This window comes from Phoca vitulina, unplaced genomic scaffold, assembly GCF_004348235.1.
Source record: "Phoca vitulina isolate PV1807 unplaced genomic scaffold, GSC_HSeal_1.0 scaffold65, whole genome shotgun sequence".
Lineage (NCBI taxonomy): Eukaryota > Metazoa > Chordata > Mammalia > Carnivora > Phocidae > Phoca > Phoca vitulina.
In genome coordinates, this window is record NW_022589768.1 from 3,838,997 (window position 1) to 3,852,513 (window position 13,517).

At 42.1% G+C, this 13,517-nt stretch overlaps 2 protein-coding genes across 5 annotated transcripts in view; one reads left to right on the top strand and one right to left on the bottom strand.

The window, feature by feature from the left end:
* HDGFL3 (HDGF like 3) overlaps window positions 1-4,525 on the top strand; it is a 79,818-nt gene extending 75,293 nt beyond the window's left edge. Inside the window, exon 6 of the mRNA XM_032392140.1 lies at window positions 809-4,525. Coding sequence (XP_032248031.1) covers window positions 809-814 — 6 coding nt within the window. The 3' untranslated portion in view covers window positions 815-4,525. The remainder of the gene's footprint in view (window positions 1-808) is intronic.
* The window catches only part of TM6SF1 (transmembrane 6 superfamily member 1), a 35,693-nt gene that overhangs the window by 5,573 nt on the left and 16,603 nt on the right, over window positions 1-13,517 (bottom strand). For 2 of the 4 annotated variants that reach the window (XM_032392136.1, XM_032392139.1), the window contains 4 exons: window positions 13,223-13,327; window positions 11,028-11,120; window positions 10,724-10,843; window positions 3,366-3,619 (listed from right to left, as the gene is read on the bottom strand). In XM_032392136.1, the coding sequence (XP_032248027.1) occupies window positions 3,428-3,619; window positions 10,724-10,843; window positions 11,028-11,120; window positions 13,223-13,327 (510 nt within the window). In that variant the 3' untranslated portion in view covers window positions 3,366-3,427. Of the gene's footprint in view, window positions 1-422; window positions 541-3,365; window positions 3,620-5,535; window positions 10,464-10,723; window positions 10,844-11,027; window positions 11,121-13,222; window positions 13,328-13,517 lie in introns of those variants that run through there. The other 2 variants (XM_032392137.1, XM_032392138.1) reach the window with 2 other exon arrangements.

The following is a 13,517-nucleotide window of genomic DNA, read 5'->3' on the forward strand; positions in this document are numbered from 1 at the left end:
CAGTTAGCAAAGGGAAGAATGGAAGCAAGCTGTTTTAGGAAAAAATATTGGGGCCTGAGTTCCCTCTTTCATTCATCCCTTGAGAGCATTAGGGGGTGGGGAGAGTAATGTATTTGGGTTAATGATGAAAAAAACAAAAACAGCATCCCTATGAGGAAATGTAACCTGATACAATTTAAAGTAGGACCCAGACTGAAACAGAGTTCTTTTCGGATATGGAAATATTTTGTCACACGGTTGCCATCTAAATTTTAAAAGAAATCTAGACTTCCTTTCTTTTCGTACATCTTGATTTTGTTAAATCTTGTACTTCTTTGAGCCATATGTCCCAAGTAATTAAGTTATAAATATTATACAGAAAAAAAATTATACAGAATAATTTGCACACATTCCAAATGCTTTTTAAATTTGAAGCAGCTTACCTTTCTTTCTAACACCACAGTCCTCACAAAGATGGGTTATCTCAGTTTCTCCAGTGACTTTATCCCAGCAATACACATTGTCCTGAGCTGTATGAGTGCACACTGCTGCACTCTGTCCCTGCCAGACAGCAGACAGAGTTCATTGTTTTGTTCCCTGTTTTTGAACGGGGCACTAAAGATGCCCTAGCACCTCCTTTAGCTTTCTGAACTGATACGTATCAAGCAAAGAAAGCCTCACGGGCTGTTCTTGCTGAGTATTGTTAATGCTGCAGTACAGATTAAAATCTCAGAAAACCCCATTTATTATATACTTTATAGGTATGGATAGCTTTTATTGTTAATATCCTAAATCATCTAAAGGCTTGTTTTCTTTCTTTTTTTTACAGACCTAACTACCATAATGAATGCTGCATATTAAGAGAAACCACAAGAAGGTTATACATTTGGTTGTCTAATAATCTTGGATTTGATATGAACCAACACATATTCCTTGTTGTCATTGACAGAACCCCAGTTTGTATGTACATTATTCACATTCCTCTCTGTTGTGTTTGGGGGAAAAAAAGACATTTTAGCCTTTTTTAAGGTTATTGATTTAATTTCATGTTATTTGGTTGCATGAAGTTGCCCTTAACCACTAAGGATTATCAAGATTTTTGCACAGACTTATACATGTCTAGGATCCTTTTATCAAGGCAGTTACATTCATCATTCTCCTGCCTTTACTCCACTATCACCAGACACCCCATTAAATATAAATTAGCATTTTTTAAAAATGACCACTCAACATAATGCTTAAGGGATTTCCTCTCTGTGACAGAACCCAGGAACCAGTTCCTAAACACATAATGTTGGCATATTGAAGATGAAATTAAAATTGTCCTTCAGTTTTGAGGCCATGTGTAAAGTTTAATCATATTGTAAAATATCTATTCCGTATTAGAAATAGCTAGTCAACAGCTTATACTTCTCAAAACTCATATTGTTACGTACACAAACTCAGTTTTTATATGTGAAGTTAGTGAGTCTTTTGTGTTATTCCAAAATAAAGGCAATGATTTATTTTTTCCCCAATGCCAATACAATTTGAGCTAATCACTCAAGGTGGATAATTTACATTTTAAAGCTGGAATCAGCAGTAGCCCTATGGGAAATCAGACAAAGCATTGACTTTTAAATGAACCATTGTTTTCTTTTGGAACTAGAATTAGAATAGTTGATATTCATCCACAAACCATTATTATGTGTACATTATTGTTGCTATTGTGATAATAGAGAATTTTATTTATTTTTATGCCAGCTTATATTGTGAGAACACATTTAGTCAGTTTGGGTTTTATCAATCCTGTTATGCTTGTCCTTGGAACATCTTTCGCGTATTCGAGGTTTGTAGTTGAAAAATTTACTGTAAAAAAAAAAAAATCAAAAACAAAAAAATGTATTGTTTTTACAGAATAAATTTATTGGAATGTGTACTGGGAGTAAGATTTGAGGTTGTAAACAACAAAGTTAGTGTAATTTGGCTTCATCTATGTAATGTGAGGTATTAATGTAATTCATATATTAAAGCAAAAATTGTTAACAGCAAGTTGACAATAGAATCAAGTGCAGGTGAGGGTTTTCTTTTTCTTTCTTTCTTTTTTTTTTTTTTCAACACTGCCTGGGTTTTAGGTTTTTTGTAAACATGGGGGAGGGAAAGGAATGGCTACACTATTGCTTGCACATCTCAGATAATACTTACCAGCTCAGTAGACCCTAAATTCGCACACTTGACATTATCCATGCATTGGTTTCAACTCCCATTTTCTTTTTGTTTTCTTATTTTGGTGAAGAGCTAATAAATAACATGAAGAGAAAATGTGAGACGTTCTAAAAGCCCAGGGCCATTGAGGATGGTGCTGGTGCTGGTGGTTACGGCCGCTGAGCGTAGGAGAGCACCAGTCTGCTGACCCCTCCAGGGCACTGAGAGGGCGGCTGGATTTTTAGTTTGTTTCTCTTGCTTAACAAATATTAATTTTTCTCTATACTCATAATTCCAAATATGAAAAGTTCATTAAAAGATAGTAGGGATGCCACTCCAGTTCTTTTTCCTTGAAAAGTACTTTTTAATTTTGAGTGTTTTAGTTCAATCTTAAATTAATGAAATTTAATTAATTCATCAAAAGTCCTCTTCATTGCTCACACTAAAACATAAGGAGAATGTAGATGACATTTTGAATTGGAACATGTGACTGACAGATTTTTAAAATAAAAATCCTAAAGACTACAAAACTGTTTCTGAAAAAAATTACAAAATGTTTCAAATTTAATAAGATTTGTTTTCATAAAAGGCCAAAAAAAATTTATTAAAAATATACACAGAAATACAATAGAAATATTTCCAGTCACCAATAAAACAAGTATTCATTAAGGGTAATGATAAAGTTATCGATCCCTCCTTAGCTATTTAGACTCACAAAAAAATTTTATTAAAAGCAATTTTTAAAACAGCAGTAAATAATATACTTTCCTTGGGAAAACATATTTCAAATAACATTTTAAAATATTGTGATGATTTGCTTTTTATATTGAGGTTAATAATGACACATATGTATCTTATATGCCAAAAGTATCTCCAGTATGTATTTGTTTTGAATTTTTTAATATGCATAGGCCATATTCACTTTTGAATAGTTCATGTTCATGCTCACTATTGTAGGAGCTAAGTTGTAATTGTTTACAGTTATATTTAATATGTGCAAACAGAATATTGAAATAGAAGGTCAAGCTTATTCACAAATAATTTTGAATATATTTCTTTAAACAAACTGTTTCTCAACTTCACTTTTCCTTCAAAAAAAGAAAATTTACCCACACAAAACCATATGAGAGCTCACACATAGAGTGCAGAGCAAGAATTTACATATTCTTAAGTATTCCTGTATGGGAAGGGAGTGAAATGGGACAAAATATCAGTACCAGGATAACAAGAGTCTGTAATCTAGGAAGAACATGAAATAATATCTTTATTCAACTTTTTCATCTGCCTTTGTTTTTATAAAGAACTCTGGTTTGTAGATACAACGATAGGCCAAGAGCTGAGGAAGAACTCCATATGCTATGTTTAATGCTAGAAAAAGGGTTTTCGCTTCTTCGGGGACTCTGTAGACATAAGCAGTTCTAGCATGAAGAGAAGCACCGATGTGAGAAAACTGAGCCTGTTGCATTTAAAAAAAAGGGGGGAGGTAAGCATGAATTCTATGTTCAGTTGGATTCACAATGTGTTCTGGATGACTCATTCAGACCATGTTTCCTGTGCCCTCAAAACCAGTACTCTCAAACAATCCATAATCTTCAGGATTTCACTGAATTTAGGGCCAGTCTTAACATAACTGTTCAAATAAAGTAAACCTTCCTTAGTGTGGCTTTATCACCCATCCAGTGCCCCTTACCAAACATTAGTGCTCAATTTAAAAGAAAAATTGAATAAAATCTCAGGTTTTTTTTCCTTCTGATTTGCATTCTGGAGATCTATAAGGCACTCCTTGTGGCTTACTAAATGTGTTCCAGTAAAAATGAAGAAAGTACAGAGTTTAGAAAGTGAAAATATTTTTAATATAGCTATTTAAAGAGAAGCACTGAGGACCTCAGCTTCATTAATCAGTCTTTTTTACCTATTCCTTGCAACAAAAGCTCAAAGCCCTTCATTATATATTTTCTGTTTATTTCTTCATGTATTTGTTTTTTATGCAACTTTAAAAATACTTAAGGGTTGTTTTGTAAGTAAGGTTGTTACCAACTTGGGTGGGGGTAGGACTGTGGTTGCTCTTTATAAAATGGTAAATGTACATGTAGGCAAACTTTTCAAATCAAATTCTAATTTATTTAGAAGTACAGCTTGTCAGCATAACCTGAGGCTAGAGCTTCCCATTTGTACTTATATACTTGTTCATAACGTACATTCAGAATGTATCTTTTTTGATACTTTTCATAAGCACAGGGGAAAACTGTATTAGAAAAGGCTTCTGTGTGAGGATTTCCTCAGGATTCTCGTATTGTTACAAAATGCAACCCTGGAGTCTGGAAATCTAAGCTATATGTGAATAAAGGATTGGAAATCTAAATATAACAAGTGATGAATTATTAGTTCATCAGGATCAAAGTGAAGAGAGAAGATACTATAACCTAAAGAAGTCACAGAATAAGAATGAAAAACTAAATAATTTGCTTATTTAAATACGTATAAGTTCTTACACTTCCTTCTGTATGAAATCAGTTTATTCTGCTAAGTGGTTAACAGATAAAAGTGTTCCTTAGCACTTGACTTTACCAAGAGAAGAAAAGGACAAGCTTTCATTGGCAGCATGTGTATGGATCTGTATCAGTGACAGGTACTTTAACAGGCTACATTTTTACAAATTACTGATACATTCTAGGGACCTCACAGTACAGTTTTGCTACTCTCTGGAGATAAGAAATTAGTGTGGCGTGTTACCAAGGACCAACACAGAAACTGTCCACCTCTGTCTGCACTGTGATCCCTGAGGCTCCGTGAGGGCTCTGCCCTCAAGCACATGTCCCCCAGGCAGAGGCCCAGAGGGCACCCCGCAGATGGTAAGCATTTCATCTCCGGGCGCTGAAGACAAACGGCCTTGTGGGTAAAGGGTACTGGAGGGGCTGCTCCGAGGAGCCGCTCTTGGGTAGTTCTAGGAGCACTGATCAGGAGCTTGGCCCCCTGTTGCCGTTTTTCCCTCGGGCTTCTTTTGAGTAACACTGTTTTTCTGAATAGTATAACCAAACTTCTGGACTAGAGGCCAGATATGAACCTCGATCTTCAGAAATGTGGGTTCGGTGTCTCTGTCTTTATAGACACTTGTACACATGACAAAAATCACCAGGTTTGGGGAAGTGCCAACCGTACTTTGAGAGATTAATATGAGCAATCATGCCTACTCGCATAGGGAAACCTGCATAAAAAGTCAGTGATTCCGTAGGCTCTTTTCCTGCACTCCCCAGTGCAGTTAATACCTCATTTTCAAAAAACAGCAAAATCATGGCAACATTACAAAATGATCATGTCCTTAGATTAGATTGTAAGCCCACCGGGCAGGTACTGTGTCTAATGTTTTGTGTGGCGCCTCTCGCATTGTTAGAGCTCAATAAACATTAAACAACAATGGTCTTGTGACTGTCAAAGTACAGAAAGGTTCTACAAAGCATTTCTCTATTTTTATACCTATTTCGGTAGGCCTGCCTTCTCCAGAATTACCTACTTATGTTTCTAATGCAAAGAGGTGTCCCCAGGTGAGAGAAGCCTGAGGCCAGTGTTCTGCGGTTTCTGGCAGTGCGTGCAGCTCTAACAGGTGTCTTTACGGTGGCCACACCTCCCGCTGAGTCAGCACCCAACCACTGCTTCCTCCCCAGGCTTCGCAAAAACCCCGTCTCGCTGAGAACGGTTCCCTCCCCCAGCACACGAGGCCTGCCGATGGCAGGACCGAGAGCTCAGCCTGGCACCTGGGCTGGCATCCGGGGGCTCCGGGCTCAGTGCCGCTGAGCTGACTGTCACCCAGGATCATAGGTACAACTTGTGGAGCCCAGAAACTTCTGCCAAGTTCAGTGATCGGACGTTAGGAGCCCCTAATCCTCTTTCTTGCCCTTCTAAATCAGCTTCCACCTCAAGTAAATTTACAAGATATGCTTTGATTTTTTTTTTAATGGACGATTAGAATGGAAAATGCGGCAAAAAAAAAAAAGCCAAGAACGGTTAAATTTTAATAGCTCCCTTTTCTTATATTTAGAGACAACATGGAAAGGATGGCTAAAAATCACGATCTCGGTTCCAGAAAGAAGAGCTGAAAGAGTATCATGTGTCCACATAAGTATCATAGGCCAAAACTAATGTTGGGACAACAGCCAGGCTATTTGGCCGATACAATATAAGTAGTTAATCCAGAACTGTGTCATTTTTTAGGGTTTTCTGAGCAGCACAGTCCAGGGGTTAAGAACACTGCATCTGGAACCAGACCTCCAGTGTCAGAGCCCATCTCTACCGGCAGTATGACCTTGGGTTAGGTATGTAACCTTTTTTGGCTTCCTCATCTATAAAAGTAGGATAATAATGGAGCCTACCTCTTAGGGATTGCTATGCCTGTTCAATGAGCTGATCTCTGTGCCGTGCTTAGGGCAGTGCCAAGAGAATCGCCTGTTCATGATCTGAAATTCTACTTTGTTGAGAACTCAGGTGGGCTCTTTGTTTCTAGATACCCTTGCTGACCTTTTGACAATTTCAAGACGATCTGTCTCCACCAACGGATAATCATGTGAAGACATTAAACCCAAAGTCTAATTTTAATACTAAATAAAGATGTTTTCTGATGAGTTACACTTGAAGCAAACTATTAAAAGAGGATTTGCATTAGTATCCCAATTATCCATGTTCTTCCGAAATCTTTCAGGTATTTCCTAAAGGTTTCCATAAGGAAAAAAAACATAAAATTCGCCTCCAGGAGAGTCAACTCTACAACCAAATTATCCACAGATAAGCTTCCAGACCCTTTTGTGAGGAAGTACACAGCATCCGCTGTAGCCAGGGAGTGGGAGAGTCTGAGCAGCCAGTGGGAAGGGGTGTTTCCCGACCCAGGGGGGGCTGTTCCTGCTTCCAGGGCTGTGGGTGGCACTGGATGGGCAGCAGGCTCCCTGACAAACCCACTGCGGGTCTATCCCAAAGCTCTCTCCCAGTCTCTCTGATCTTTAGGTAATAATATCTGTTACACATGGCTACAGATGAATGAATCTCCTGAGCAACACAAGGCACTTCCTCCCTAGACTCCTGTTGGGAATCTTAAACCAACAAGAAGAACAGCAACAAAGACCCACAGCGCATTCTGTGCCAGGCACTGTTGTAAGCCTTTTACATATATGCCCTCATTTAATCCCCTCCCAGCAGCTTTAGGAGAAAGCTCCTGTATTATCCTAACTTTCACAGCAGAGGAATCCAAGGTGGTAAAGGTCACGAGCTCCTCAGGGACAGGCTGAGGTAACAACACAGTCTCTCTAGCGCTCGTGCTCTTAACCATATTGACTAGATTGTTTTCTTCTAGTGTTCAGTGATATTTTAGCAGAGAAAAATTCTTCAGTTGCTAGAAGGTACTAATAAGTGGATCTAAGCAGCCTGCAATACTTTTCAAACTAGACTTGCAACTTCAATCCTATGATAGGAATTTTATAAGAAAAGACAATTGAGTTATGAGTGAGTCCCCACTGGCTCTTTGGTGTAAAATGTGTCCTGCTTTTATTTGATTTTATTTTACTTTTTGATGGACGTTTTTGATTTCTGAAGACAGCAGATTTGGCAGATTCCTACAGAATCTGAAATCAGGGACCCAGTAAGAACTTAACACGTTTTCCATGGACTTGTACTGATGTAGAAATTTTTCAAAGATTTTTTTTTTCTTACTAAATCACAGAGAGTCTTGGGAGTTCACTAGGCCTTTCAAGAAATGCAAACGTTGATAAAGTTAGTGGGATCGTGAGTGCATAAACCTTCTAAATGACAGTTTTAGCAGCGAGGGATGCGAGTTGGGTTAGGGAGGGTGTTTTCTGTGATGAAAGTTTCAGATGCCCTCTCAAGGCGAGAATTCGTTTCAGAAGCCAGTCTTGGCCAGGTAGAAAACCAATCACATACCTGGAATTCAACATTCTCATCATGGGCACTTCGGTTCCAGTGTGATTTGTAACTTTTCCTTTGGCTAAACACTCCGAGTAGATAGATATTAAAGCCCAGCCCAGAGTTGTGGGACTATCAGACACCCAGTTCTCAGATGACACCGTTCTGGGTTGGGAGAAACCTCCTTCTGACATTTGCAGGCTCTGGTCTGTAGCCTCCAGCTACCTTGTCAAACTGGGCAGTGGTGGATAAGCCCAAGGATTCCGGCAAGGCCCGGGGTCTGGCTGAAGCCCCTGCTACTGCTGCCGAGGGCTCTATCGGCCCCGCCGCCCTTCCCCGAACCGCCTGGCCGGAGCCACGGGGCCTGTGTGCAGGCCTGGCCCTCACCAGCAGGTACAGTCCGGGATTAGTCTTAGTGCTATCGCTTCAAGCGCCCCCTGGCCCCCAAGGTGTGACCTTCCCAAGCCTCCTGACTGCCCACCGTCCGCCTGGCTGGGTCCAACAGTGGCCTCACTCTTGTCAGCCCCCTCGATGATGACGGTCCGTGTTCCTGCAGCGGGGCCCACCACGGGGCAGACCCAGGTACAGGGCCTGGAGAGGGACGGCAACCGCGTCAAGCTCTGAGCAAGCTAATCCTCGAAGGAAGGGACTGGTGAGAGTGAGGTGGTGGGAGGCCCTCTCTCCTGGGGAGCGCGGGAGAAGAAGGCCAGGAAAATAAAAGCCAAGGTTTACTCCACCCTCTGACCTGCTGCCCGCTGCAACACCTAAACGCTTCCCCGGCCCAACACAGCGCACGCTGTGTCCCTGCCTCCCACCCCCCAGAGGCTCTCTGGCTCCTCCAGGCCCATACAAGGTCTGGCTTCCTGCCGTAGGAGCCCTAACGTCTGCATGAGAAGAGGGATACCAGTGGAGAAGAATGTGGGCATTGGGGTCAGGCAGGATTCCAGATCCCTATTCTGCCATTTAGTAACTGTGACCCCAGGCAAGTAATAAGCTGCCCTGAGCCTCTGCTTTCTTATCTTTAAGTAAGGCTTTAAAAAAACAAAACAAAACTGCAGGGGTAATGCTGTATTCGTCACACTGTTTCTTCTGGGGCACACAGGAAGACCACATTCATCTGCTTCCCGTGCAGTCAGTCGGGTTGGTGCCAGGCCTGGCTCTTGAAAATATCCCACACGATCTTTGCCCAAGCAAGAAAGAAGACCTCATTGTGTTAAGCCCCTGCGTATTTCCTACTCCAGCAGAGCACACAGCCCATCTTTACAGATAAGTAAGTACAACACTTAGCCTGCTTTGCCTCCCGTAAAGTAAGAGGTGAGAGCGCAGACCATTGTAGGGCCATGAGCTGTAAGCTCTGGGTTTGCGGATTCCTCTGGAGACAGAACTAGACCTAGTGACAGGCTAGATGTAGTGGTGAGGGAATGGAAAAGGCTGTTTGCAGGGATGGTGGAAATGGGGGTAAGGTGTAGGGAAGGTCAGGAGTCCTATTTTAGACACTAACTCCAAGACACCCAAGTGAAAAGACTGAGTCTGGGATTAGGTCTAGGAGTCTGGGAACAGTTTGGCCTAAAGACAGAAAATTGGAAGTCAGCTTATAGTTGGTATTGGAAGATATGGAAATAAAGGCTCAAAACCTGGCCTAAGGAATCAGCTAGTCAGAGGTCTGCCAAGAGGGTAAATATTAGTTCTCTTCCCTCTTAAGTCCTTCGAGGAAAGAACAGGAACCCTTACTTGCGGATGCTGTACCAACTTTTTTGATACTAATACTCAAATTCTGTAATTGAGAATTATCTCAGACTGGGAGGAGTTAGCCTAAAGTATTAACCCATGAATCCTATAGCTATGGCAGAGTGCTGTTGTACCGTCCCAAAACTGTATGTTCTGACCGCTTCCACATGAGCCTCATTCTGAGGCCTGCTCGAAAAGAGCAAGATGCAAGAGAATTATTTTACAAGATGGATTCATTTGTTCCTTTTTTATTTATAGTGAGAAGGGGGGAAAAGATAAAATTACTTAATAATTTTCTTCCTTGTTCATAAGATCAGTTTGTCTTGCTAACTGTTACCTTGTAAAAATGTACTTTGGGTAATAATACACTTCCACAGATAATTTTATTTCCAGTTCAGTGAAGTAAGCATTCACTGAACCCGTGCTCATGCTCGAGGCCAGGGCCTTGACTGAGTAGCAGGGGGAAGGAATGGCATGACTGGGAACAGAATGTTCTCAAACCCAGTTTCCTTGGCTCAGTGTAGTGTAGCACAACAGAATTCTGACATCTTCGGTATGAGACAGACATCTCAAAGATGACGGCTCTCAATTCTTGTTTAGTAGCCATGGTGTTCAGAGACTGGGAGACAGCACCGGGAACCAGCGGTGCCCCTTGCTGGGTGTGTGACCTGGGACAGACCATTAACCTCACTGGGCCTCAGCTTCCTCACCTGTAGAGCTGGCTGCCACACCTACCATGTAGTTGTTGCAAGATCTGAATAACATGCATACGCAGAAATGTCTCCCAAAGAACTGCAGAACAACAGGGGACGAGTCTAGGACCTGCTTCCCACCCACCCTTAAACACCAAGAAGAGATGTTTCTCAGATTCTCGACAATGACAGCCAGATCCCCAGCGGACGTTCTGAACAGAGCGTATGTTTAGTACCTGAGCTAGACCTCCGGCATGCATCAGTGTTATGTCAGGCATCCAGGAGCATCCAGGAACCACTAAGCCATAAAGCGCAATCACAAAGTAAGGGACAGAATAGAAGAGATAGGCCAGCATCTGCATTGAACAGAGAAATAACATCGTCAGCAACTTCACAGCCTGGCCTGACGAAAAGCACCAAAGACGAACATTTTTATCTCTGAGAATATTAACTCCCATTTCCTACATGGATCCACACGTTCCCATTCTTAAAGAATGAACATTAACTTCAGAAAGACCATGGGCTTCATAACTACTTGACCTGGATTTTAGGGTAAGCAGCAGGATCCTTTAGGTAGGGCTCTTGAAATTGCGTATAAAATCGGCAGAGCTCAGCCGGGCAATCCAAAGCAATCTGGGAACAAAAACGAATTCATTATAAAGTTACAATCACATCTGATTCTCAACGTTTGCTAAGAGGGCTGAGTTCCGGGTTCAGCCACAAGCTGTTTTGCTATTTAACAAAAACTGTGTATCGTAGAAGCTCATCAGTAAAAGGGAAAGAAAAGAAATATTCTACAGATCTACTTGAAGGAGATGAAGAAGTTAACAGTAGAGCAGGAAATAACTAATGCTCTATTCTTGGGTACCTCCTAAGTATCTAGATTTCCACCGGCCAAAACACAGCTCGCAGCTCGCGCTAGATTACCAGTTTCACTTTTCCTGGGAATAAATAGCTAGCCAGCTGTTCTGCGGGAAGAAAAGCACATCCCTAGACCAAATTCTTCTTACTATGCATTGCAGACTTTAAAAAAACAGCCTCCTCCTCTCTCCAGCGGCTCACGGAGCACAGGGCCTTTGGGGGCAGTAAAGGGTGATCTGAAAGCAGGGTCCTCCTGTGTGAAGCCACATCCGGTGTCCACTTTGAAAGGGAGCGGGGAGCAGAGTTGGTCACAGCAGGCTCCTGGCCACAGAAGAGACACAGTCTCTCTGGCACGTAACCAGCCATGTCCCCTCTGAGTCCCCTCCCTCCTGCATCACTCCTCATGTCTTTGGCCATAAATGCTGTCCCATCTAGATAGCATCTATGAACACGGGCCAGTGGCAGAGTTGGTAAAAAATGGGCCCAAACTTAAAAGCCCGTCTGCAAAAGTCCTGCCCACACGCACACATCTTTCTGGTGCGCAGAGCGGATATGGCTGTGCAGGAATACAGCTGGGGCTCATTTTTGTTGTTACTGTTGTTCTTTTCGCTTTGGGAATTAGAGCAAACTAACCAAAGAACAGTTTTAAGGACGCCTGGCTGGCTCAGTCGGTAGCGTGTATGACTGTTGATCTCGGGATCATGGGTTCAAGCCCCATGTTGGGCATGGAGATTACTTAGGGAAAAAAAAGCAGTTTTAACTGCTCTGTGCTCTGAGCAAAGCCTACGGCTCTGCTTTCTCCTTTACATCCCTTCCCTGTGCCACTCCTCCTATTAGCTGACTCGACTCCAGGAAATTCCTGATTTACTGATGGAGACCGCTCTTAAGACAGCTTCTCGCTCTGAACCCCGCCAGCCGCACAGAGTATATGGTTCAAGGACCCCAAGACAGTAAGTCAGCTACATCAGTTCACACTTGCCACTCGGCTCCCCAACTGTTGTGCAAGCCGGCAGGCTTAGGAGAGTAATTGTCACTGAGGCTGAATATAGTTACCCATATGATTCTGGCTGCTGAAATTCATTTCCACTAAGAATAAACCATGAAACTTAGCATTGCAAAGGATCATCCATCAATAAAAATAGTAACCAGTAGGGCATCTGAGTGGCTCAGTCAGTTAAGTGTCTGCCTTCGGCTCAAGTCCCACGTCAGGCTCCTGCTTGATGGGCAGCCTGCTTCTCCCTCACCATTGCTTGTGCTCTCTCTCTCGCACTCTGTCTCTCTCAAATAAATAAATAAATAAAATATTAAGAAAAAAATAGTAACTAGTAACCCCATGTAGTGAACACTTACCACGTATAAGTGTTTGATGTTTATTCTCTTATTTAATCTTCAAAACAGCACCGTAAGATAGGTACTGTTATTTTATAACAGTACCTCAGAAGAAACTGAGGTCAAAGAGGTTAAGTCATTTTTCAAGCCACACAGCTGGTAAATAGCCAGGATCCTAACTCCTTACTCTGGGCCCTTCCTCAATGCCATGTCCCTACTCCGGGGAGCACAACGCAAGCCCTCTGCCAAGTGTCATGGAGGCCTCACCCTTCCCAAAGACATTTACATTTAAATCAGAAACAGCAAAGAAACCAAAAGAATGAGACTCTACTAGCTAATTTTTCAGGCACCCTAACATCGGGGAAGGAAGAGACTTCCAGGTGGGCTTAATCCAAGGAGCTGAAGGAGGTGCATGTGGGAGAGTGGCAGCAAGCAGGGCCGGGTCTCCGGGCTCTAACAGGAGGAATGTTTTGTGAGGGCACTAGGAAGTCTGATTAAATATATGTTTTTCTTTTTTTCATGTTACTTTGATCTGTGATGCTTACCAAGCCTCTAAACAGACAAAATCCAGTTGCCAGGAGGAGACACACGACCAACAATAAATCAAATGGTCTTCTCAGCAGGTCCTTGGCTTGGACTTCTTGAATGACCTAAAATAAGAGTTTGTAACCAATGAGCAGGCCCAGAGTGCCAAAGAAGAATCTAGATCTCCTGACGCCTAAGTGCTATGGTGCTGGATGGGGAGAGAATTCAGCAGACAGGTGATTCATGTCATAAACCACTAGCCGCCTAACTTACGAAAATCACGTCCCGCCTCCTCTCTGCTTCCACTTTGCTCCT